Raw genomic sequence first — 25847 nt, 5'->3', positions numbered from 1 at the left:
TGCAGGTGCCAAGGGCAGGAGTGCAGGCCAGGAGCAGCCCTGGACTGAGTGCCCAGGTAACCGCGGTGGGAACAGAAGTGGATCGTGCAGCAAGCTCAGGAGGAACAGAGGTCCCCGAGAGTACAGATGGTGTTAAGGTTCAGCCCGTCCTTCTGGGGACCCTGGTGCTGGCACCACACTGCAGAGCAAGGCTCCATGCCGCCCCCAGAGCTCGTGGTGCATTGGCCCTCGGCTCCCAGTGGTGACGGCGTTTCTGACAGCCTCCCGCAGTCGCCCACCCCCCACCAGGGTCTCCCTGCGGTGCTTGCTCACATCAGCCACTTGCCCCAGGATCTTTGGCTGTTTCTGAGACCCCAGTCCAGGCAGGGAATGTTCCAGGTCAGAGCCAGGGCCTGGAACCAGGCTCAGAAGCCCTCCCAAGACGGGGGATGGGCAGGCCCGTATGCAAGCCAGGGGCTCCCACCCAGCCGCCCACCCTCCTGGGAGGTTTCCCAGGGCCTGCTGTCCAGAGACTGGCCACACTCCACAGTCAGGGTGATTTTATTTCTAGAAAAGGTGGCAAGCTCCATGCTGCATGGTGGCCAGTGTGCACAGAAGCGGGCGTGGCGAGGCCCACAGGGAATGGCGTCCCCGCACAGGTGCCCCCACAGTCCCCGGATCAGAAGGTGGGTGTCCAGGGGGCTCCATGTTGTAGGAGAGCCCAGCGGGCAGCGCGGGTGCAGCTAGGGCCGGGAATGCCCTGGAGCCAGACCGAGAGGGCCGCAGCCCCCGCCCGCCCCCTGCTCCCGCCCGCCTGCAGGTTCCCGGGAGGGAGGAGAGGGGGCCGGCAGAGGCAGCTGTGGCCGCGGCTTCAGAAGCCCTTGTCGATGCTGAGGCTGCGGCGGGTGACGTGCTCCAGCTCCCCGGACACGTAGTCGGCCATGCTGATGCGGTAATGCGCCAGCATCTTCAGCATGAGTCGCAGGTTCAGCCACCACTGCTCCCGGGGCATGCGGTGTCTGTGGCGGGGCGGGATCGGGGCTCAGGGGCAGTCCCCCCGGGAACAGCCCCGTGGTGGTGTGAAGACTGTCCCTCCCGCGTCTGCCCCCAGGACGGGCTCGGCACAGGCCGGCTGGGTGAGGGAGGCACAGGGATGGCCTGGGGCATGGGGACCGGGCGGTCCAGCGCTCTCTTCAGAGGCACTTACTCAAAGTCCGTGTCCTTCTTGAGCTCGGTGACGGGGCTGAAGGCCACTGCCTTCTTCTGCAGGCCGATCACACAGGCCGAGTCGGGGGCGTTGGCAAACACTCGTCCTGTGGGCACAGACTCTCGTTGGCAGCCCTGAACCCTGGGCCCTGGCAGAGGGCAAGGTCAGGCCCAGGGCCGCCACCCCGCCCTGCCACGCACCATTGCGGTAGACCGCCCGCAGCTTCTCCGACATCCAGAGCATGGCCTTCACCCCGAGCTTGGTCCCGTAGTTCCGGTCAAAGGGGGTCGGAGCACCGCCCTGGAAACACAGCGGGGGAGGAGGCAGGTGGGCGCTCCAGGGGCCCAGCAGCCTGGCCCCACAGTGACCTCAGGGAAGCCCCCCTCCCAGGCAGCTTCTGACACCCCATGCCCTCCCACCCCTGTTATTTCCAGTCTGTTCCCTCTTTCTCCACCCCAAATCCGGCTGGAGAACCACCTCCAGAGGCTGGCCGGTGGGCTGCCTGCTCGTCCAGTCGGGTGGCCTCCTTGGGCCCCCCATCGGGCAGGCACAGCCCACCACTGGTGAGCATGGACTCCCCCAGGGAGGGGGGACCCTCCCTCCGTGGGCTGGGAAACCACACAGCTCGGGCTCCCTGCAGGCCCACAGGAGGCCAAGCACGGAGGGGACCGGGCCTGGCCCGTCCTAGCGCTGAGGACTCGGCGGGACAGGAGCCTCGCCCTCCTCACCTGCGCAGGGGAATGAGGAGCATGTGACAGGTGCACAGGGAAGGGCCCTCATCCTGCCACAGCCTCCCGACCCCTCAGCCCAGGCACAGATGGAGGCAGAGACCAGGACCCGCGCTCCCCTAGCCCGTACCTGCTGCAGGTGGCCCAGAACGTTGGTCCTACAGTCAAACACGCCCTTCCCCTCGGAGGAGTACAGGTTATACAGAAACTCCGTGGTGTAGTGTTCATGGCACTTCTCATTTCTGGAAGGAGGGGCCGGGCCTGGGTTAAGTGGGAGCCGGCTGGGGTCTCATCCCAGACACTGAGCCCCCACGGGGCCGGGCCACAGACCAGTTCTGGGAGAGGGGACGGTGCCCCTGGAGAGGCCCGTCCGGCCTGGCTCCGCCCAGCTGCCCCTCCACAGTGGCCCCGACCCGCAGCCTGCGCCCCAAAGCCCCACCATGGCTCAGGCAGACCTCCCCTGCCCGGCCCACCTCCCGGCAGCCTCACCGGAGCACCAGGCCCCTCTGGATGTCCGTCTTCATCTTCTCCGTCATGTGCTCCACGTTGGCCTGGGGGCGGGGGGTCCGCAGGGTGAGCCGGGCGTCAGCCGGCTGTGTGGGCAGCAATCCCCCGGACTGGCCCACCCTGGAGCCTGGGGGACCCGGGGGCCGCGGGGAGGCCTGCAGGCTGCAGCTGGTGGCGGCAGGCCCCCGGTGAGGGGGCCAGGCCAGGCCAGGTCATGGCGGCCGACACGCAGACACGGCGGGGGGATTGTGTGCGCCTTAGAGGGGACCCCCCCCTCAGCCCCGCGGGGGGTCTGCAACGGGAGACGGGCTGGGGGCTCAGCTCACTTTCAAGTCTTGGATGTTGAAAGGGTCCTCGAAGACGTAGGCGGCGTCGGCACCCACCGCGATGCCCGTCACCGTGGCCAGGTAGCCGCAGTAGCCCCCCATGGTCTCCACGATGAACACGCGGCGCTTGGTCCCCGAAGCCGACTGCTTGATGCGGTCACAGCTCTGGGGGTCAGGGGCAGTCAGGGCCTTCCCCGTGGGCCAAGGGAGCCACCGGTGCCCGGGGACCCAGGACTCTCCCTGGAGTGGACCGTGGAGGGGGCGGAGGCCAGGACAGCCCCGTGCCCTGCCGTTCCTAGGGGGTCACAGCCCTCCCCACGCGCTCCTCACAGGGCCCTCTGAAGCAGGGTCCTCAACTGGGGTCACTGTGCGCCCGGGGGCACAGGGGGTGTCACCAGCACCTGCTGGGCAGGCCAGCGACGGCGCTAAGAGGCTCTGATGCTGGGCCAGGGAAACACTGGGCCTTCATTTTCTCATCGGTCAGTGGGAACGTGGGGTCGTGGGAACAGGGGACCAGGTGACATGAAGTCCACATTCTGCAGACGCCAACAACGAAGGGCCAACGGAGAGTTCTAACCCAAAAGGGTCAGAGTTTGAAAGGGAAATTATAACATTAAAGAACTGAGAGAGAAAAATGAGACCAGGAGGCTACTGGGGTCTGAACCATGAGGTTAAATCCCAAGTAAGAGACAACCAGCAAAGTGGAGGACACTGCTCCAGTGTTTGCCAAAGGATCAATATCCTACTTCTGTCCGTAGAGAGCACTTACAAATAAAAAACTCACTACGAGAAAAATGGGCAAAAAAACCAGAAAAAGGTAATTTTCCATAAAGTCTTCAAAAGAGCAATAAACAGAGAAAAAAGCTCAGCTTCACCCGAAATCAGAGCATTCTTCCCGTCATAGAGGCAAAGACAAGACGGGGTTTGGTGCCGGTGAGCGGCAGGGGCACGGAGCCTCCGAGGAGCTGTGCGGCCCACGCAGGGGTGGGGCTGTGGGATCATGGGGTCTCCGGGTCGGCAGCTGGGGGGGCTCCTGTAGCCGCGTTTGTTCTTTTTTCTTTTTTAAGATTTTATTTATTTGAGAGAGAGAGAATGAGAGAGAGAGCACATGAGAGGGAAGAGGGTCCGAGGGAGAAGCAGGCTCCCCGCCGAGCAGGGAGCCCGATGCGGGACTCGATCCCGGGACTCCAGGCTCATGACCTGAGCCGAAGGCCGTCGCTTAACCAACGGAGCCACCCAGGTGCCCTAGTCGCGTTTGTTCTATGCGTGTTTTCTCCTTTCTCTAGCATCACGCAGAAGCTGCTCGGTTCGGCCCGAGGCCCCCACACACACGGAGGTGCTGACCCCTTGGGGGCAGTGGGCTCACAGGGGGTCACAGGTGGGGTGGGAGAGCCGTGGGGAGGCCCCCACGGGGCCCCAGGCGGCACCCGCCCTCCCACATCCCAGCCGGGGGGCCTGGGCTCTCCCGCGTCCACGCGCGGCTGTTCACTGGACGGGACCGCGGCCCGCCCAGCCGGTTCTGGCCCCGACAGCCCAGGTCCTCGTGCTGCAGTGACCCCAGAGCCCCAGCCCTGCCTGACACCCAGGAGGCCTCCCTCCCCACGGCAGCCCCCCCTGGGAGCCCGCCACCGTGCCCCTTTCTCCGGGGCCCGCCCCACGCCCGCCCATGTCCTGCCCGAGCGCGGCAGCGGGCCCCGGCGCCCTACCTCCATGGCGGCGTTGACAGCGGTGTCCGAGCCCAGGCTGAAGTCGGTGCCCGGTACGTTGTTGCTGATGGTGGCCGGGATGACGCACATGACGATGCAGAGTTCCTCGTAGCGCCCGCGCGCCTCCACCAACTGCAGCACCCCCTCGTAGGCCTGTGGGCGCAAGGCCGGGCTGGGGCCGGGAGGAGGCAGGGCAAGGCGAAAGCGGGCTCCCAGGCCAGGGGTCCTCGGCCCGCCTCCCCAGCTGACCTGCGGTGTGCCTCGGGCGGGGTGCCGGGACCCAGCTGCTCCCACCCCCAGGGCCGCGACCAGGCGGGCCCCACCCAGCCGGCTGTGCGGCCGCGGTCAGCCAGGGAAGCTGCACTCCGAGGACAGAAAGGAGGCCCGCCCGCCCTGCTGTGACCCCATCCGCGTGGTGCAGGCGGCGGGGGGCTGGGGCCCCTCCGGGAAAGGGCAAGAACGAGCAAGTGTCATTTACGGGGGGCTGGCCGCGCACAGTGTCACCCCAGCGTGGGCTGAGGTGCTCAGACCTCCGCCCGGGAGCTGCACGAGGGACCCCGTCTCTCAGCAGCGAGGGAACGGACGAGGAGGCCGTGCGGCTCGCCGTGCCAGGCTGCCCACCCCCAGCAGCAGCTGCTGCACCTCCCCCTGCCTCTCCCCTCCGCCCCCCTGCGCCCCCCCACCTCCTCCTCACCAGCACCCGGTTGCCAGCACCAATTTAAACTTTGTGAAGCCTACACTGGACCCCGTGGCCCCCAGGAGTCCGGCTGGCCCGTGGACTTCCCTGCACCCGGCAGCGGCCCTCACCTCAAAGCCACCGATGACCAGCAGAGCGTGGATGTTGTGGGTACGGATGTTTTCCACTATCTTCTCCATGTAGCTCTTGGGCAGCGTCCTGCACGGGACATTAAGTCAGACGCACGTGGTGCGGCACGCCAGGCTGCCGGGACCTGCATGCACACGGTAGCTGACCGCAGGGGACGGCGGGCCCTGGACCTGGTGCTGTGATGCCCGTTGAGAGGCGGAGGCAGAGGCTCAGCGCCGGGGGTACAGGGAGGCCCGAGCATCGGCGCGGGAGGGGACGCGTGCTTCCTGCCGCCCGGGAGCCCACTCCCTGCCCGAGGATGCTCTCCGCCGGCGTGGGACCACCCGGGCAGCTTTCCCCTGCACAGGTGACCTCGGGGCACTCTCGGCCACAAAGGGGCAGGCGGGAGGGTCTGCAGCCCGTTCTGGGCAGGCCACCAGCCAGAAGTCCCCAGCCACGGGGCAGGAGTCCCCTTCCAGCCCCCGCCCCTCCTGAGCCTGCTCCCTGGTTTCCTGCCCCCCACTGCCAACAGTGGCCAGGGGGCCCGGGCCCTCGGCCAGCAGCTCACCTCTTGGTTCCCAGCATGGAGCCGCCACGGCCCAGCCAGCCGGCCACGTCATGCCAACTCACTTCTTGTACCTGCAGGGGAGTGGGGCGTGCAGCCTCAGGGGACAGGCCGGGGGCACTCACCCATTTCTCCTCAGGTGACAGGTGTCCCCATCTGAGAGGGGACAGAAGCTGTGCCAGGCGCTGAGCGGCACACTGCAGGTCAGAGCATGGTCCCGCGCCCCCCGCCGGGGAGCTAACCCCTCTCCAGAGAGCCTGCTCTCCACCTTCTTTGTGGACCTGAGCTGGGCCATCGCCTGTGACTTTGTCCCATGAGCCCCCTGGTCCTTGTTCGCTGTGAGCAAGCTGGGGGTGGGTCACACAACAACACACATGGGCCACCACGGCAGGCGCTGGCCCGCGTCCCTGCTGCCCACACCTACCTGACCCTTGGCCAGGCCTTCGAAGCCATCGTGCACGACATACACCGTGTGGCCCTGGGAGATGCCGGACCGCACGGCCGAGCGCACCGCCGCGTTCATGCCAGCCGCCGGGGCGCCCACGTTCAGGATGGCCAGGGAGAAGTTGGTCTTCAGAGAAGGAAGGGGGACAGGAAGGTGAGCACGGGGCCGGGGAGGAACCGGCAGACCCAGATGGAAGTCAGCGAGACCACGGCCTCCGGAACCGGGCCCGGGGTCTCATGGCCGCCTGCACATCTTCCTGAGTGGACACCCCTGGGAATGACATTCGTCTGCCCTACGACGCCACGAGTGTCTGGCCAAGACCCAGACGAGCCATGGTGCAAGCCCGGCTCGTGACCTGCCCGGGCCTCAGCCAAAGGCTTCAGCCGGACTTCGGTGGCTCCCAGCCAAGCGTGGCTGGTGGGGGCAGCGGTGCAGGTGCGGGCCAGAGTCAGTGCCCGTCTGGAAGCTTCCAGCAATCACACCACACTCCGGGCTCAGAGCAGCCAGCGCTCCATGCACTTGGCGAGCGGCACGGATGCATAGTGAAGGGGGCCACGGAGGTCACGGAAGTTTTCTAGGAGCCACGTTAATCCAAGTGCAAAGAAGCAGGTGATGCTATTTTAGTAGCAGGGCTGGTTTAACCTGACGAACCAAAATTATCACCTCAACCTGGAGACTCCACCAGGCTCTCACATCAGCTTTCCAGACTGTGTTCCAGAGCCCGGCGCGTGCCGGGCACATACAGCCCCCCTCGCTGGGCAGCCACGTCCTGAGCACTCTGTGGCCACACGTGGCCGGCCAGTGGCTCTGCCAGGCAGCGTGGCTCTAATGGGTCCAGGGAACACAGACCTGCCGCCCCAGACGTGGTCACACCGCCACGGTCCCAGACGGGGTGACCACGCCACTGGACCGGGGGTGTGGCCCATCCCTAACTAGCTCCTGGGACGAGCGGGGGCCAGGACCCCACTGTCCGGGACAGTCTCAACGGGACCCTTTCCTCATCCCCGGGGTTTCAGAAACACGTCCTGCTGTCGTCCTTACTTTGAGGAAAGCCCATTTCATGAGGCTTTTAGCTATTTTAGAACATTTCATAAGCGCTAGATTCCTCCTGTCCTGACCTACACCTGTGGGCCTGACTTAATGTCCTTCAGCTGCTGGCTAAGCAAGCAGCCAGGGTCACGTCCAGGCCCAGGACCTGCTGGTCAAGCAGTAGCCGCGCCTCTCAGCTCACAGCTCAGACCCCAGACGGGAGGGAGGGTCCACGGGCCCCCTGGGCCAGCTCGGAGCTCCCTGTCCTGGGCAGGCCCCAACCCCGCGGGCGGGCAGACGGGGGCAGACCCTGGCAGCGGAGGCGGGCTCGCAGCCGTGGCAGCCGAGGTGATAGTGACCGAGGGGCCTGCAGCTCACACCACCTCACCTTCTCTTTGGAGAGCTTCTGGTGTGCAAGCAGCTTGTAAATGTTCCAGTTGTTCTCAAAGCTCCTGGAAAGGAAGCCGTCATGCATCATGCAGCCCACAGCCACGGCCACACCACTCAGCCACAAAGAAGCGCGGCCCGCTACCCCACTCTAAGCCCTGGCTGGGGGCAGGCAGGACGGCCCTGCAGAATGCGCGGCCCGCACGCCCCTCTCAGCAAAAGCATGGGCCCCGCATCCAGCCCGTGCGGGTGGGTGGCTCGGAGCAGGTGGGAGGCACGGCTCGGGCAGTCTGGGCTCTGCTGCAGGTCCCGTCCCCCGGACGCCTCCAGACCTGCCCCCACTGCTTCCTTCTGTGACCGTCCCCCCCGCCCCAGGCCCCACCCAGCTGCCCTCTCCCCTCCGCCCTGCCCGGCAGCTCCGGTCCACCCCACAGCCTGCTGGCTTCCCAGTCACAGGGACCGCTGAGCCCCTGCTCCTGCCGCTGCACTCCACACTCAGCGGACGGGTCTCGGGAGAGACGTGCAGCTCCAGCTCTGCAGGCACAGCCGTGTGCGAGCCACGCAGGGGTCTGCAGTGGGCCCGCCGCCCAGAGAGCCGCTCCGGTTCCAGGCCCCGGGAGGCCCTCACCTGCCGCGGAGCTGGATGGCCTCGTCAAACCTCTTCTCATCCATGGCCTTCTGCACCTCCTTTGTCTTAACGGAAACGAGAAACACAGACTGGAGGAGGCCTGGCGCATGCTCACAGCGGCCGCCGGCTCGGTGGGCTTGTCCTGCACCTGCCGGGCAGCGGTCACTGCCAAGGCCAGCAGTCGGGAGGGCTGGCTGAGACCAGGCGGCCACCAGGTCTTCCCCAGCAGGGCCCGCTCCTCCGCAGCAACATGGGGCCCTGCCAGGGCCTCGGGACCAGAGCAGAAGCAGGGCCAGCAGCAGTCAGGCCAGAGGCCTTCCAAGAGAAGTATCAGGGAGGCCAAACCTCCACACCCCCATGACTCCTGCAGAGCCAGGGCCAGTGTCCCCAGTCCCTCTGCTCCGGCCTCCCCGAGTGTCCCCCCACGCCTGCTGAGTTCACACAGGGGCTCTGGCCACCCACCCGTCCCCCTCCCTCCCATCCTGCCCCAGACACCCCACCCTGCCCAGCCTGGAAGGTCAGTCCAGGGCCAACGGCTCCAGGAAGCTCCACGACCCTGGCTGCCCTGGCCCTCTGCAGCTCCCACCCCTCTCTCGGGGCTCGTCCCACCTCGGGGACATGCTCGCACCTCCCTCTCCAACCTGGAGACGCCCCAAGGCCACGATAGGTAACAAAGGAGCAGCAGAACCCCGCGCGTGTCCGGGGGCAGAAAGCACCCAGCCGGGTGGGGCGGTGTCCCTGCTGCTCCGTGTGGGACTGGGGGGGGGGGGGACACCACACCAGGGCCTCCTGGGGAAGGCAGATGGGGTGCGGAGGGGCCTGTGCAGCAGGCCCGCTGGGTGGGGCCCCGAGAGGCCCTGGAGGGACAGGAGAGCCTGTGGGGAAGGGGGCCGCAGCGCAGAGCAGGGGCGTCTCTCTTGGGAGCCCCCACCTGGCCCACCCTGGGCAGGCGAGCACTTACCACCTGCACACACTCCATGAGGGGCAGCCGCACCGACTGGTTCCCCGAGAGGCTGACCACGCAGGCCTGCGTGTCCGGTGTGGCCTCCAGCAGTGCCATGACCGCCTCCATGCCCATCTTGCTGCTCTGAGCGGGGAGAGGGGCGGGCGGGTCGCAAGCAGGTGGGCCCCCCCCGCCCCGAGCCGTGTGCACATGACCCTTCTCGGCTCTGGGGCCACGCTGAGCCGGCCCCACACCATGCACCCGACGGCCCTTCACCCTCATCTTCATCCCCCGCCCCCAACACACAGACACACACACACACACACACACACACTGGTTGAAGCTCCTAGAACAGGTGGCACCAGAAATGACCTATGACCACCGTCCACGAGAGCCCCTCTGGGGGCTCAGCCCTGTGAAGGAGGCTTGTCCCCACCGGAGTCACCGCCTGACGGCAGCAGGTAAAAACCAGAGCCCATTCCCAGGGCTCTTTCCACTATGACAAGGCTTCTCGCTTGGGCCCGTGTCACAGTGGTCCTCATGCACAAGGAAATGATGGACATGGGCTGGCGGGCCAGGTGAGCTGACACATGTGGGAACGGCCCTCCTTGGGGACAAATCACACATGTGGATCCCGGCACAGCCAACGGGTCCAGCCCGTGCTCAAGAAAGCAAGGCCTGCGGAAAATGTGGCCTGCCCTATGAGGTCAGGTGGGCGCTACCCAGCCTCCGGCCGCACACCCAGACAATGCTCCCAGGCTCCGAGGCTTTCCGCACCTCGTGAGCGAGGCACCGACTGCTCAGGTCTGCATCAGGAACACCCAGGGAAGACAGTTCCTGTGCCGCTCAGGAGCACGGCACGGTCAGCTCATTAGGGGGATCTGGGGTCCCTGAGCTCAGGCTCCTGGCCTGTGGTGCCGTCCACTGTGTGCAGGTGTGGCCTGTGGGCACGGGGCTCAGGACCAGCACAAAATGCCGCTGCTCTAGCTGTCCTTGGTCTCTGACCCGGGCATCTGGGGTCTTCCACCAGCTTCTACAGACTGGCAGCCCAGTCTGTTCTCCTGCAGGGAGGGGAGACCCAGAGCCGTCCCCACACATCTCTGCCCCCCAGGCTCAGTGGAAGGACAGTGCTTGGCCCTGCTGTCCCAGGACCCTCAGGAGGCTCTCCTGAGCGCATCCCAGCAGCCTCATGTAGGGGGGCAGAAAGCGCCCAGCCAGGTGGGTCAGTGTCCCTGCTGCTCCGTGTGGGACTGGCGTGAGGGACACGCGGGGGCCTCCTGGAGAAGGCAGGTGCAGCTCCCCGCAGGCCCAGGCCCAGGGTGACCAGCCCTTGTGGGTGGGCACTTTACCACCCATGGGGCCTTTCCGGGCCCCCAGACCCTGTCCCCATTTGGTGGCACAGGATTCCCACTCGGCAGAGGACCAGGAAGGACCCAGCAGTGATCAGGACAGCGATGGCGCTCAGGCCACAGTCCAGGCCTCTGCATCGCCAGGGCCTCCCCCAGACCCTAAGGGCCGTGATGCTGGACTCAGAAGCACCAGACGTCAGAGCCTGGAAGGGCTGAGCCGTGCACCTTATCTTCTGTGCAGCCCCTCCTTTCCTGCCGAAAGCCATCACCGGGGCCTGGGAGCCTAGGTTGCCGAGGTGTGGGGCAGGGGTGGGAGCTGTTGAGACACAGGACCCTAGCCCCACATTTCCCACCAGAGAAACGGAGGGGCCACTCATCGGTCTCATCCACGAGGGCAGCAGCGGCGAGGAAATGCCCACCACACTCACCCACGCGTGCACACCCAGGGCCAGGGCAGAGCCCCACCTACCAGGATGCGGTCGAACGCTGAAGGGGTCCCTCCCCTCTGCACGTGGCCCAGCACAGTCACACGTGTGTCGAAGCCCAGCCTCTGGACCACCAGCTGCTCATTGGGAGAGAGTCGGGGGGGTCCTTGGGTTCAGTGCCCACCCCACGGGCCCCTAACCCTGGTCCTTGCCACTCCCCACCCTCAGGGATATGCTGGGGTGTGAGCCCCCCAAGGGCCTGCAGAGCCAGCCCAGGACTCATGCCCACAGTATGTGAGTGTGGGCATTTCCGTGTGTGTGTGTGGCTGCGTGGGTGTGCATGGCAGCGTCCCTGTGGCCTGTGGTCTGGCTTTAGCCCCTCGTCAGGCTCCACCAGGCCTGTGGCCCTGGGCCGTCAGTGCAGACTCAGTGGATGGACTGGCTCCTGACTGGGGACACAGAGGCTGCGCGGCCAAAGAAAGGGGGCACAGGAGGATGGGGGCCCAGGGCCCTGGGGTGGAGTGCAGCAGGTGGGTGGAGGTCACAAGGAAGGACTCCCCACTGCCGTGAGTCCTGCACTGGGTGGGGGTCACTGTCACCGAGGGGCCAGCAGGGGCGGGGCCCTGTCATGGGGATGTTTCTGAGGCCTGGACTCGGTCTCTGGGATGGGGGGTGGGCCTGCCCTGCAGGGAACATGTTCTGAACAAAGACTAGAAGCCGGGGAATGGGTGGCTCCCAACTGATGTGGGGCCCAGCTCGGCCTCTGGGGCCAGCCTTCTCGGGGAGCCCCCCGGCATGCCCACCCACATCTGGCTATCGTCAGGAACGAGGAAGCACCCTCCAGGAGTCTGGTGTCCATGGGCCCCAGCAGGAGCACTTGGGGACTGGAGATAAAGGGGTGCCTGCCCCCACCGAGGCCCCACCCATCCCATGTGACCCAACCCCCTCCCCAGAACTCACGTCCTTCACGTAGCGGGAGGAGATGGGCTTCCCGTTGCGGTCAATGGCGCCCTCGGCAATGATGATGATGTTCAGTCGGGACCCCGTGCTCCGAGTCTAGGTCAGAGAGGCCCCGGGCTCAGCCGCCAGCCTGCAGACGCCTGCCCCCGACGCTGCAATCGCGCCTTCCCGGGGTCCACGCCCAGGGGCCCACAGTCCACACCGCAGGGGGGAAGGGTGGACTGAGATGAGGGGGTGGGGAGGGGCTGCAGGAGCGCCGGCGGGCGGGCGCCCTCAGAGCTGGGAACCAGGCAGACGGCCCGGCAGGGATTCGGCACGGGTGCTCCCAGGAAAGCAGTCTCGACAGGAAGCCGCGTGGCGCGGCAGCCTCCCCAGGACTCAGGGCTGCCGGCCGGGATGCAGGGCAGAGGGGCCCTCGACTTAGGCCTCGCAGCCAATCCTGCCAGCAGCTAACCTGGGGCCCTGAGGTCACCTCCAAGCTTCAGTTTCCTTATCCTTAGAATGGGTGACCTCACAGTGCTGGCCACCAGCCAGGGCTTCCTGGAGCGAGACCCCCGCCCCTCCCCAGGCCATGGAGGGTCGAAGGCGGCACCGAGCTCTCTGGGCAAAGCCCTTCCCAAGCCTTCATTTCTTCAAATATATTCAAAACATTCACTCTGGCCCACAAGCCCCCCGTCTGCCCCACAGCATCCAAAGAGCCTCAGAGAAGAAGCCGGCCAGAGCAGCTCCCGCGAGCCCCAGGGCAGGGGAGGGAGAGGTGGGAGTGGAGGGCTGCCTGGAGGTGGTGACACTGGTGCAGGGGAGGGAGAGGTAGGAGTGGAGGGCTGCCTGGAGGTGGTGACACTGGTGCAGGGGAGCGGAGACAGGGCGGCAGGGGGAGCAGAAGAGCCGGGGGGCGGGGGCAGAGAGGGGTAACATCTGTACCTCACAGGTGGGGAATCGGAGGCTCAGGGAAGCCGAGGGAGGGCCCGAGGGTCTCACAGAGCAGGAAAGACCCTTCCAGAAAGGCCCGGCCCCACATTCGCAGCAAGTGAGCCAAGGCCGAGGTTGGCCAGGGACCATGCTACCAAGCCCTGCTCCACATGGTCAAGGCCACAGGGCCCCTGCTGAAGGAAAGGACTCCCCCCACGGACAGAACACGGGCCTCCAGCCAGCCCCACCCCCTGGGCTTCACGTGGCCCTGCCCTTGGCCTCGCTGGGCCTGCGCAGAGATGTAACGCAAGGGGCCGCTGGGTGGCATGGGCAGTGGATGGGACTGATGCTGCCACCGTCCCACGGAGACAGGGACACTGAGCGCCAGCCCCGGGCCCACCCACCTGTCCCTCAGAGGACAGAGGGCCTGCATGCTGACCTCCCAGGGCCTTCAAAACTGAAGAAAGGGGCAAGCCCCTGGGCAGCCTCGGTGCTTACCCTGGGGGCGCAGGCCGAGCCTGAGTGTGAACTTCGGGGCTCGATCTCAGGGGGCCCCCCCGCCTCAAGTGCAGACCACAGCCCCTTGATCTAAGGGCCCCCCTCCCTACCTCAGGGCCCTCCTGTCTACGGCTGAGCCCTGCCCTGGCCGAGGGGCCAACCTGTGCTGGCTGGGGCATCTTGGGGGTCCCCAGGGCAGACTGTCTGCCCGTTCCACATCAGCACCCCGACTCCATCGTGAGGGGCCCGGAGCTGCGTCCCAAACACTCCGCTCGTCCCCCGACAAGGCCTCAGCCCCCAGCTGCCTCTCCATCCGTTCCTGCCTCCACAGCCCACTGGGGGCCTCATCTGCTGGGGTCACTGCCCCATGTCCCATCCACCACCTTCAAGAGGCCACCTCCCTTGGCTCAGGCTCAGTGGCCACGGCCCCCAGGAAGCCAGCATGACTGTGACCCGCTCCTGCCCCCTCCCCATGTCAGCACTGGCCACGAGGAGCTGAGCCCAGGGCACTGTCCTGAGCACCATCCTCCTCGGCCCAAGGACGCGCCCTGGGGGGCACCCGTCTCTGTGCCATCCGGGCGGCCCGCAGCAGGGACCTCCGGGAGAAGCCCGTCCCCACTCACCTCACCCAGCCTCTCACACATGAAGTTCTCCCAGCCGTCTTCGGGGGGTGCCTCAGGGATGAAGAGCCAGTCGGCCCCCGAGGCCAGGGCGGACACCAGGGCCAGGTACCTGGAAGAACAGTGTTAGGTGCTACAGCGGGCGGTGGGGTGCAGCCCGGTACCGTGGTCCAAACCCCGGGTCACGGGGGAGGCACGGCTCTGAGCCCCATCCAGCCCCAAAACCGGGACTCGCCACGCCCTGAACTCTCATTCCTACGGCGTGGAGCCAGCACCTGCCCCATTCCAGGCACCGTGGAGGTGCCGACACCCCTCACTCCTGCTCCCCGACAGCCCCTCCCCCCACTGACCAGGGCAGCCCCCCGTGTACCCGCAGTGCCGTCCCATCACCTCCAGCACAAAGGTCCTCTGGTGGCTGTGGACACGGAACAGGGGAGAATCTGTCAGTATGCACCCCGGTGAGCTGTCTGCACAGCCCGGCCCGGCCCGGCCCGGCAGAAACGGCCCCGGGGCACGGAAGCGGCGCCACGCTGCCCACGGCCATGCCGCCCAAGGCCCCAGCCCTGTCCCAGAAGTGCCCCGGCGACCCAGCAGACTCAGGAGCTGCCCGAGGACAGACAGCCCATCCCACTGCCAGGGCGGCCGGGTGTCTGCACGAAAGGCCAGCTCTGCCTTGGGTTCACCCCCAGCCTTTGGGCCGGTTTCCACGGAGCTGCTCCCACGGCGGAGGCCACTCGCCTGGGCCTGGCCATCCCTGGCCAGGAGTCTGAGCGCCCCCTGAGGGGTGCAGCCCTGCCCCAGGGCTGGCAGGCAGCCTGACAAAGACCATGTACAAAGCTGGGGCCCCTGCCAACCCCACCAAGTGGCGGCCTCAGCCCAGGCTTGCCCGGTCGGCGGGGGGCCCCGCTCACCTCTGGGCGGTGGTGGTGATGGCGTCAATGACCTCCATGATGCGGTGCAGGGCCGAGTCGGTGCCGATGGTCATGTCGGTGCCGCAGAAGTCATTGTCGATGGAACCCACCAGGCCCGCGATGCTCAGGTGCGAGTACGTCCGCGCCGTGCTCTCTGAGATCTTGCCTGGGCAAGGAGCCAGCCCTGAGGCCCCGCCGGCCCCGCCCCAGCACCCCCGGCCATAGCCCCCCCCCGCCCCGCCCAGTGCCCGGGTCCTACAGCAGGGGTGGGGCGGCTGAAGCAGAGGCTGAGCCCGAGAGATCTCCTGGGCACCCTGGGAGAGTGCACGCCTCCTTCCCTTCTCCGGGGCCCCACAGGGACCGAACGCAACTCCCAGAGGCCACTTTCCGACCTCAAACTGTGACAAGGTCTGTAACCCACGTCCGGGAAATCACTTACAGACAGGACGTGTCCACACAGCACAGGATGTCCCCCGGGACTGCTGTCCACCACCAGGAGCGCGGATGCTGCTGGGGGGCCCTGACGCTGCATCCCCCAAACACTGACGTCTCACTACCGGCCGAACCCACCCAGCGCTCCGGGAGGCGGCCAGGGAGGCCCTGACCTTGGGCTGGGCCGGGCCCTCTCCTCCCAGCAGGCAGATGCACCCCGCGTCTTCACGTCCCCACAACCTCGCCCTGCCTGTTCCTGCCCCCTGGCCGATCCGTGCCGGGGCCCCCGACCCACCTGCCCCCACCAGCTCCTCCAAAAGGCTGCCCCACTCGTTGCGGAAGATGTTGGCGCCCGTGAGGCTACCGTCCCCGCCGATGACACACAGGTTGGTGATGCCACGCTGCACGAGGTTGTAGGCCGCCGCCAGGCGTCCCTCCCGAGTGGTGAAGGCCTTGCAGCGGGCGCTGCCGATGATGGTGCCGCCCTGCATGGACGAGACGGCAGCCTTGGGGTATGCAGGGGCACCGGGGGGATCCCGGCACTGGGCAGTGAGGGAGGGGCTTGTGGGCCTCGCAGAACTGACAGAGAGAGAGAGAGAGAGAGAGAGAGAGAGAGAGAGAGAGAGAGAGGAGTCCAGGGGCTTCTCTGGAAGCCTGGGCAGGTGCCCCCAGCTCCGGGGTCCTCCTCGCACTCAGAGCGAGAAGAATGCCCACATGCCAGGCTCAGAAGTTCAAACAAGGTGGTGGAGAGAGAAGGCTCTGAAATCTGTAACACGCGCGCACAGGCCGGTCACCAGTGCAGGGAGCTCCCTGAGCCGCCGCAAGAGGAACACACCTTCAGCAGCGCGGCCCTGGCCAGCTTGGGTCCAGGGCTCCCCCAGGACGCGGCCACAGCCCACACCTGCAGGCCCACTGTGCTCCGGCCAGACCTGGAGAGCAGAGTGCCCCGTGTCCCGCCATGCTGCTCATGAGACCCGCCAGGCCGGGCCCCGGGCCCCCAGACTTACAGAGGCTGGTGCAGCGGCACCACCCTGGAGGCAGAGACCAAATCCTCCCTCGTCTGCCCCCCATAGCGCCTCTGGGGCCGGAGTGGGGGCGGATGGCAGGGTGCCTCTCGGCAACCCTCCTGAAGATGCTCAGCTTTCCTCCCAAGAGCCCCTCCTGCCCCCTCCTGCCTCCGTGCTGAGCCCCACCCCCCCAAACACCAGCTCTTTCCGGGCCCCTCCACCTGCCTACCTTCGATGCTGCTTCACAGCCCAGCTTAGTGCTCACAGTCTAAAGCCCCTTCCCCAGGGCTGCTCTCCCGGAACAGAGAGGCCACCGCCATCCTCAGACACAGGGTTAGAGCAGAGCAAATGGCCAGGTCAGGGTCTGAGGCCTGAGGAACGCCCTCCCTCGGCCCCTGGGGTGGAGGACAAGGTGGTGACCAGGCCATAGCCCCATCCCAGGACACGACGGGGTGGGGGGTGTCTAGGGAAGCCCAAGAAGGAGGCTCGTCCACGTCCCAGTGGACAGACCAGAGCAGGGACGGCCAAGTGGGCCTATCCCACAGGAGCCTGGGGCAGTGGAGTCCAACAGGAATGCCTGCCCTGGGCAGGAGGGGTGGGCAGCGCCCGCGGGGTTGGCCGTGCCTGGGCACCAGGGTCCAGCCCTGGTCCCCCACTGCTCCTGCTGACCCACCTGTGCCTTCCAACGACGACCGGCCACTTGAATGGCCCTGCCCTCTGTAAGCTGGGGAGAGACACCAGCTTGCCCGCTGCCCCGGTCACTGGGAAGCTCAGCACGACGACCGAGGGGAAGACCAGGCAGAGGGTGGAAGAGGCCACTCGGAGGCCACGGCACACCTTTCCCAAAGGGTCCTGTTCTCCCCGCCCGCCCTTTGCCGAAGACTGAGCGTGACTGCAGCAGAGCCACATCCTGGAGCCACCCTGTGTCCCCACGACCCTGCAGCAGCCGATGGCCGGGTCGGCCCGGAGCCCGCCCGCTCTGGGACGGCGTCCGTGTGTATTTGTGTGTGTGCGCGTGCGCCCGTGTATGTGTGTGCGCATGGGCATGCTCACGGGCACCAAGGGGTCGCCCCACTGAGGCTTACCAGCTGGATGATGTTGGAGACGCTGAGCCAGTTGGCCTGCTTGATGTTCTCGCCTCCTTCCACGAGGCCCTCGTAACCCTGAAACCAGAGGGGGCCTGCGTGAGCCAGGAGCCCACGGCACGTCGGCTGGAACAGGGCGCTGGGACATTGCGCCCAAACCCCATCTGGCTCCAGGGTCCTGACTGCTGAGGCTCCCCCACGCCAGGGGCCTTGGGACATAAAGCTGGGCTTGGCCGGCGGTCTCGGGCTGTCAGAGGGAGCGGCCCAGGGCACCCAGCTGGCCCCTCCAGAAGCCCTTCTGCAGGGGCTGGTGAGCCTATTGACTAGAGCTGACATGCGGCAGAGGCTCGCTGGCGGCCAGCCTGATGAGCTGCCGAGCCCTGCGCGTCATGTCCCCGAGACCAGAAACCTCAGCAGCCCAGCGCCCAGCGGCCCGCTGCCCTGGAGCCTCCCGCCGAGGAAGCTGCTGTCCTGCCTCCTACGGGTACCGACGGCCAGGGTGTCTGCCCTTTGCATCTGGGGGCCCCACGCAGCCACGTGCCGGGGTGCGTGGCCGCTGCTGTGCCACCCGTCATCACGCGGCCCCACGGGCTGGTGATCTGTGCACTGCTCTCCAGCTTGAGCCTTAGAGATCATGCTGCTAAGAATACACATGTGTCCAAGCAGGGGCCCCATAGTCACTGGGTGTGTGAGCTGCTGATGGCATGGCCACACGGCGCCCCACGTGCTCATGGCCACCTCCTCGCCAACGGGCAACGCGGCCGGGACGTCGGGTGCACGCCACCGCCCCGAGGGTGTGTCGGTCCCTGCAGGTGGTTCTAACTGGAAGTTCCCTAGGGCAGAAGCCACCGGGAGGGCCTGGGAGGAGGCGGGCTCCAGCATCTTGCCCATTGTTCCATCACGTGGCCTACCCCTTTCTTAACTGTCGCGGTTCTTCATACGGTCTGGACACAGGACATGTGCATTTATGAGCAGCGAAAAGACGCGGCACCACCACACTGAGAGGAGCAGGGCCGCCTCCTCCCCTCGGGCCAGTTCACCCTGTTGTCCATCACCTGAGCCTGCAGGGACCTGGGCGGCGAGGCCCTGGGGCAGGCAGGGCAAAGGCTCCTGGCGGTGGGGATGGGGGGGGCAAGTGCCCACCCTGCCAGGAACCAGAACTAGATGAGCGTTCTCAGGGCCGCAGGGGGGCCTGAGGGACCACCAGGCTGCTTTCTCCCGCTTAGGTCAGGTCGGGACCCTCCCCCCTCCCCCCCATCTCCCTCAGGAATTTTCTGCCACTAGGACACAAGCCAGCCCCTCCCCCAACCCAGGCACCAGAAAAAGCCAGAAAATGACCTGAAAACCCACAGCTGACACCGTCCAGAGCAAGCAGCTACGAACAGGCATCTCTGCGCCCACAGAAGCCCAGGACTGGGCGCGGAGCCCAAGCACAGTGCCGGCCTGGCCCACTGTGTACCCAGCATCCCCGGAGACCCGGCCGTGGCCGGTCAGCTCAGCTAGAGTCAAAGTCGGACAGACACAGCCCTCCTTTCCTGGCCTTGGAAACTTCTAGAATGTCTCTGCATACCTCTACCCACGGTGTGTCACCCTGCCCTCCCCCAACCCTTCTCCCTCTCCAGCCCTGCGGCAGCTCCCTGCGTCACCTCTGAGCCCCGAGGTCCAGTGTTGGCTCCTGGGCCATTTCTGGATGAGCAGGCCCGCTTCCTGACCCTCCGGGTGTCAGGACTGTGAAAAGTGCATTCATTCACGATGTTGCAATAGCTTACGTGCCCTAACATCCCTGCTTAACCGAAGAAACAGCTCACAGTCACGGCGGTAAGGATGCACCTGTCACACGTACAGAAGCTCAGGGAGCCCGGGCAGGACCCATGGAACTAGCCAGTCCCTGGAGACTCTTCCCCTGTCCCCCAGAAGGTTCTAGACCATTACCAGGTGTGGGCCTGCCCACCTGCTCACTGGTTCATGTACTCCGACATCCCCGTGCAGCCGAGGGCTGCGTGTGGACCAGCCTGAGCTGGGGCCCAGGTGAAGGGACACGGACAGCCCACAGGCAGGGGAGGAGAGCCTGGGAAATGGAACTGGCTGGGGTTCGCTACAGTCTATGCAAAAAGTGAAAACAAAATAACACAACAGCCAAAAAACCACAAGGAAACATTCCACAAGGGTGTGTGAGCTGGTGCCCATGTGTGGGTGTGGGAACCCACAGGCTGGAGGGTCAGCCTCAAATCTGAAACGGGGATGGGGTGGGGGGGGCAGGCAAAGGGGGCAGCATTCAGCCAGAACAAGACAGAGCGAGAATGCTCTGTCGCCCCCACTGTTATTATGGTACTTTGGACACCGTTTGCCCTGTGCACGCTGAAGGGTGCAGGAGGGCTGGGGTCCGAGCGGGACGGGGCTGGAAGCACGGTGGGTGGGGATGAGGTCCTGGGCCTCTGAGGGCCACAGCTTCCCCCCAACCCTGCACCTCAAGGGCCATGGCCCGCCCCATAAGCACCCAGTGTGGGCTCCCCACCTGCACCCCAGAGCCAGGGCCCAGCCCCTCCCCACCCAACACACCCTGACCAGCCTCCACATCCCCATCCCTGCTCTCTGAACCATGAGTGGTGGTCAGGGGTCTGTCCGTCCTCCCCACGTGCTGGCCCCAACATGCAGCCCGCCTAGCCGCTGTGGGGGGGCCCAGGACCCTGGCCCATGCCTTACCTCGTAGATGAGGAAAACTTTGGCTCCTACGTAAATGCCCATGCGCGTCACAGCTCTGACAGCCGCGTTCATACCTGCGAGGGGGCGGGGCAACACCCATCAGTGGAGGCGCACACGTGTCGGGACCCGGGACCATCGTCCCCCACATCTCAGGGGGTACCGAGCTAGGAGTTCGAGGTCCAACCCCGGGGGCCCGGTCAGGCACAGGGTGAACCACTGCAGGGCTGTTTCAGCCTCTGAGCATTCAGAAGTAAGGTGCCCCTAGGGTTAAACCAGGAGAACCCACGCCCGGCCTGATTCGGCCTGAGCCGGGGACCAGGTGGGTGTGAACGCTCCAGACCCTTTACGGCCGCATCCACTCCCACACGGACTGCTCAGCAGAGCCCCCACCCCCCGCCCCACAGGGCCAGGCCCCGCCCTCGAGGGGTGAGAAGGAGCAGCTGAGTGCTTGGCCCAAGATAGAAAGGGGGGGCCCATGGGGGCAGCACCTTCCAAACCCACCTCTCCTGCTCTGCTGCCGACTCCCAGGCCACGACAGCAGGGCGCAGCTCAGGGGGCACACCGAGGGCAGTGCCCACCGGCCCCGAGGCCTGAGTCCCCTGCCCCCCCCGCCCCCGTCCTAGACAGAGGGTGCTGTGAGGCAGGACAGGACAGTGCCCCCTCGGGCCAGCATCCACGGCGGGGGGCGGGGGGGGTGCGGCAGCCTCAGGCAGTGCAGCCGGGCTGGGCTCAGGCTCTGCCCTCCAGCCCACACGCGCCAACAGAAGCCACCAGACTCCAGCTGGTCGCCCAGCCCCAGTCCCCTGGCCAAATAGCAGCTACTCTGAAAAGATGAGCCCTCATGGGGCAGGAGAAGGGGCAGCGTGTGGGAAATGCTCCACGCCCAGAGGACCCTCAGCCCCCCCTTCACAGCTGCTTCTGAGACCGCGGCCCACAGACGGAAAGGTGTCTGCTTGAGGTCCCCTCTGTGTCCTCGGGGACCAGGGCACGGTGGGCGCTCACGAGATGAAGCTGAACCACGCCCTCTGGGGCGGCCTGCAGAGCGGTCCCCTGCTGCTGCTGACGGGGGGCGGGGGGATGATGGGCCCTCGCCCAGGGAGCAAGCCTCCAGGCAGCTGGACGGGCAGGTCACGCACCGTGGCCAGTGGCCCCAGTGCCACACACCCTGGGTCCTATCCTCCGATGCCGGGTCTGGGGGCCAGATGGCAGAGGTGCCCTGTGTTGGTGCCCCCCCGAGACCACCGCCTACTCCTCCTGCCTGCCTTCCTGCCAGTCCTGGCCTGTGAGCGCACACGCACCTCCTGTGCTCTGTCCCAAGCTTAGGGAGCCTTCTCCCCGGAAGGCAGCCCCCCCCGCCCCAAGCCCCTCCCCTCTGCCCCCCCAGCTGGGCCTACTGGCTTCTGGGGTCCCTCACCACGTGTGTGCTCTGCCTGGGGACCCCGGTGTGAGGACTCTGGGCCTCCACCCTGGTTACACAAGTCTCCCAAGTCTGCAGCCTGGAAGGCAGGGCCCGGGGGGGCGGGGGGGGGAGGACAGCAGGTCACAGGGCTGCACGGAGCACTTGAGGAGGAGCCCAGCAGACAGCCCCTCCCATGCGTAGGCTCAGGGCACGGGGCTCCCAGGAGAGCCAGCATTCCCACTCCACAGACGAGAAGCTGAGGTTCCGGAGGGAGGGTAGGGGGCCTGCTGGAGCCCCAGCAGGTGATGGGCCCTGATCCTCCCTGCGCCCACCCAGCAGCCGAGGGCCCTGCTGCCGAGGTCCAATGCCAGGGGTTCCAGCAGCAGGGGCACCCGGACGACTCGGGGACAGAGCACAGAGGCCAGCCGGGACCGGAGCCGGCCACACTCGCCGCTTACGCTCTTGACTTTAGCAAGGAAAGCCCATGGCTGAAGAAATCATAAATGTCTCAGGACCCCAAAGGGGGAGAAGCAGGGTTGCAGAGAACGAAGGTCAGGCAGGATCCCGGAGGGCACCACACACCCGCCAGCGCGTGTCGGGTGGGGAGGGAGACGAGATAGCAGCAGACCATCCCCACCCCGCCCCCAGGCCCCAGCCGGCCCAGGCTTTCCACTCTCTCCTATCTTGGGGCGAGGCCACTCGGGGCCCACTGCAGGCTCAAGGTCCAAGCCCCACCTCTGGCCCAGGAGGTGAGGGCACAGGGCACAGGGCACAGGCGGGGACTCTGGTGGAGCGGGAGGACAGTGGCCAGGGACCCAGGCCCACCGAGGTCTCCCTGGTGGCCCCTGGCTGTGTGTGCCTCTGCGCAGGCCAGCCCCGGGGTCATGATCATCTCCCGAGCCCGCCAGGGGGCTCGCCTGGGGCCCTGGACAGCGCAGGGCCCCCAGGCTCACGCTACCCTGTTCAGACCGTGTTATGGGATGGCGTGAATTTCAGAACAGGACCTGGCCAGCTGCCGTGGGAATGCGGCCCGAGCGCTGGATTTCCCTGCACACCTCACCGTAAGCTGCTTCTTGAAAGAGCCTTTTCATTGTCCTTTAATCTGCTTTTCTTTCTCAAAATAAACCCTAGGCAGCAGCCCAAGCCCCAAGGCCCGGGCGGGGTCAGGAGAGCAGCTTCGGCCTCCCACCCTCGACCCTCGGCCCTGCAGTGGGCCACGGACACAGCAACCGAACTGCAGTCCGAAGTCCACACGTGACTTTTCCTCATCCGCTCCCCAAAAAACAAGTGTGAGAAAGTGGTGGCCATGTGGTGACACTGGGCTTGGAGGAACAACTTTAATTACAGGCTGGGAGCCTGGCTGGGACGACACAAGGTGGGGGGGGAGCTCATTCCCGCCTGCAGGGACAGGCGCGGGGGCTGGGACGACACAAGGTGGGGGGGGGGGTGGGGGGGAGCCCATTCCCGCCTGCAGGGACAGGGGCGGGGGGGGCAGGTCCCAGTCTTTCCTCGTCTTACTTTTGCACCAAGTCTGCCCCCCCCCGCTGCCTTCCCTCAACTGGTGCGCAGGAAGGGGGAGGCTGGAGCCCGCAGAGGATGCTCTGCCCCCTCCCCCACTTACAAAGGGCCGTGCTGGGGTCACGTCAACACGGCCCAACCACCACCAGGTCTGGCCCTCTACTCCATGAGGGTGGTGGCTTTCACGCATTCCAACAAACGCAGAACTCAGCATCCAGGGGGAAAGTGCACCCCAAGGTCCCCACGCTCCATGGCTGCTGTCAGCCCGGCACCCACACCCGAGGGCACGCGTCATCGGGTGCGTCTTCGGGTCCCTGTGAGCTCAGCCTTTATTTGGAAGGCAACGGGGCCCCCTAAACTGAGATCCCATCCTCTGGAGCCAGATCGTGGGGGAAGAGCAGGCAAGAAGGCGAGCGCCCAGGGCCTGCACCCACGGACTGGTCTCAGGAAGTACACGCCAGAAAGGCTCCATTCTCCCCCGGAATGCCAGCTGGCCCCTGCATCTTCCTTCCAGCATCGGCCCTGAGCCCTGAACTAGGAAGGGTGTGGAGTCTCCCTCCGCGGCAGCCCCAAGCATCGGACCAGAGCGCCCGTGCTCTTGGGAAGTGAGGACACTCTCAGAGAAGGGCACGAGGCAGAGGCGGCGAGGGCCAGCCACACTCCAGCCGCACCCGAGAGGCACTGCCCATTCCGGGTGAGAGCCAGGGCCAGGCTGGCCGCCTGCAGACCAGCAGCTCACACAGGCTGGGCTCTCATCTGGCCCACCGTCCGGGCTGACAGCTCCCTCGGGCCCAGGGCCCCTTCCTCCCTGGCCCTTCAGCCGCCTGCCCTGATCCCCCGTCCTCGGCTTAGTCTGCGCCAGGAGAGGGCAGGGGCATGCCACCTGCAGGGCTTTGCACCCGTCCCTAAATGTGTGCCCCTTCACCTTCTCCAGCCCCTCAGGTCTCGTCTCCTTGTGCAGATGGCAGCATTGTGGGGGGGTGGGGGGGGACCGCTGCGCCAGCAGGAACCAAGGGAGTCTGGGGATGTGCCTCTCCTTGCGTACACACAGCCTCTCCCACGGTCTGATCGGGAACGATGCCTCCCCAAGGCCTCCCCAAGGACACGCTCCACGGTTGCGCCCCTCGCCCTGTGTGCTCCAGGCCGCCCCCAATGCCCAGCCAACAGGCAACAAGGGCTCTGGCCACAGGGGCTGCCCCCCGCCCACCTGCCACACCAGGCCCAGAGGGCTCAGCACCAGTTGCAGGAGGGCCCCTGCGCAGCGCAGCACGCCGACGGCTGGCCGATTCTGCCCTCCTGGGCTCGTAAAGGCCTCTTCCTCCTATACCTCTTCCCTGCTTCTGAAGGGGAAATGGGGAGCCGGGGCCAGAGAGGGAAGCAGAGAGTGTGTCTGCACCTCCTGATGTGGAAGCAGGCGGACCCGGCCCATCCCTCCAGCAGTCTGGGCCCTGCTCTACTTGAGGTCACTCCCGGGGTTCAGGGTTCAGGAAGGGCGAGTGGCTGCGCTGGCTGAGCAGTGGAGGTGCCACACCGGCCCCCCCCCCCCCAGGCCCGAGGCACTGGACAGCAACAGTCAGGGCGAGACCAGGCTGCGGGGACACACACAGACCCGCTCTGCCAGGCCCCTGCCGCGGGGCCGCCCAGGGAGCAGGCCACCAGGAAGCGGGCCTCTCCCTACAGAGGAGGTGAGAACAGGTCCGCCCGCCAGAAAATCCCCCGAGCCCCAGCCAGCGCCCCTCCCACCCAGCGCTCTTCCCCACCAGGCCCAGACCCGAAGGGCCGTTCTTGTCCGTCGGCCACTCCCGGCCCGGCCAGCCCGGATGGAGAAGGGGACAGGGAAGGGGGGCAGCGTCTGACTGGCCTCGAAGGGGAGGCGGGGGTTCGGCGAAGCACGACGGCCCCCGGTAGCGTGCCTGGACCAGGAAGAGCAGCGCTCCGGGGCCCGAGGCGGGGACCTGCCCAGCCCCGGGCGACCTCCGCTCAGCGTGACCTCCAGGAAACGGGGTCCTGACACGTGCTGCCCGGCAAAGGGCGCGGGGAGCGGCCGGGCTGGCCCGAGGGCGCGGGTGGGACGCCGCCACCCGCGCGCGTCCCAGGGCCACCGCGGCCGCGCAGACACACCTCCGGGCGGCCGGGGGGCGGGGCGCGGAGGCCGTGGCGGGCGGCACGTCCGCCGGCGGCTCCGGCGCGTCTGGCGGGGAGGGGGGCGGGCGCCGGCGCCCACAGAGGGACCCGCAGCGGGGCCCGGGAGAGCGGCCCTGGGGGCGCAGGCTGCAGCGCGGGGTCGGCCGGCCGCGCGCCCCCGGGTCGCAGCTGGTGGGGGGGGGGCAGAGCGCGCCCGGAGGGGCCCAGGGACAGGCAGACCCCCCCCCGGCCCGGCGACGGGCCCCGCGCCCCCGCCCACCTTGCGCATCTCCGCCGCTGGTCAGCACGCCGATGGCCTTGCCGGCCCCGGACATTCGCAGCTTCTCCAAGTCCACGGTGGCCATGGCGGCGCCGAGACGGGCCGCGCTCGCTCCCGCCGGGGCCGCGCACTGTCGCCGGGCCCGCCCCGCGCCGCTGTCCCCGCCCCGCGCCACGTGTGAGGTCACCGGCCGGGGGCGCAGGCAGGGGCGGGGAGTGCGGCCGTGAGGCGGGCCCCGGGCCCCGGTGCGACGACACGGGGCGGCATCCCCACCGCGACCTCTGACCGAGCGGGCCACGGGGTTTCAATTTGGCAAACGCGGCGCGTTGGTGGACAGTCCGTGCCACGAGTCCAGGGGCTATTAAACCC

At 66.9% G+C, this 25847-nt stretch overlaps 1 protein-coding gene across 2 annotated transcripts; it reads right to left on the bottom strand.

Moving 5' to 3' along the window:
• Positions 1–524: 524 nt before the first annotated feature.
• On the bottom strand, positions 525–25636 carry PFKL (phosphofructokinase, liver type). 2 transcript variants are annotated; one of them, XM_025863465.2, is made up of 22 exons: positions 25479–25636; positions 20158–20231; positions 17455–17532; positions 15658–15847; positions 14931–15096; positions 14390–14434; positions 14023–14131; positions 11990–12085; positions 11074–11166; positions 9274–9399; positions 8313–8377; positions 7686–7749; positions 6248–6394; positions 5827–5897; positions 5261–5348; positions 4454–4606; positions 2748–2912; positions 2404–2465; positions 2045–2156; positions 1387–1486; positions 1187–1292; positions 525–998 (listed from the first exon to the last, which is right to left on the bottom strand). In XM_025863465.2, the coding sequence occupies exons 1-22, from the start codon at positions 25561–25563 to the stop codon at positions 851–853; spliced, it is 2343 nt and encodes a 780-aa protein (XP_025719250.1). In that variant the 5' UTR covers positions 25564–25636; the 3' UTR covers positions 525–850. The 2 variants fall into 2 exon arrangements, with proteins under 2 accessions (XP_025719250.1, XP_073743221.1); XM_073887120.1 differs by lacking the exon at positions 14390–14434.
• Positions 25637–25847: the final 211 nt, after the last annotated feature.

The sequence above is a fragment of the Callorhinus ursinus genome, unplaced genomic scaffold (assembly GCF_003265705.2).
Source record: "Callorhinus ursinus isolate GAN/ISIS: 27379988/994484 unplaced genomic scaffold, GSC_fseal_2.0 scaffold75, whole genome shotgun sequence".
Classification (NCBI taxonomy): domain Eukaryota; kingdom Metazoa; phylum Chordata; class Mammalia; order Carnivora; family Otariidae; genus Callorhinus; species Callorhinus ursinus.
Note: the sequence above shows the minus strand (reverse complement) of the source record. Positions and strands in the feature narration are given on the sequence as shown.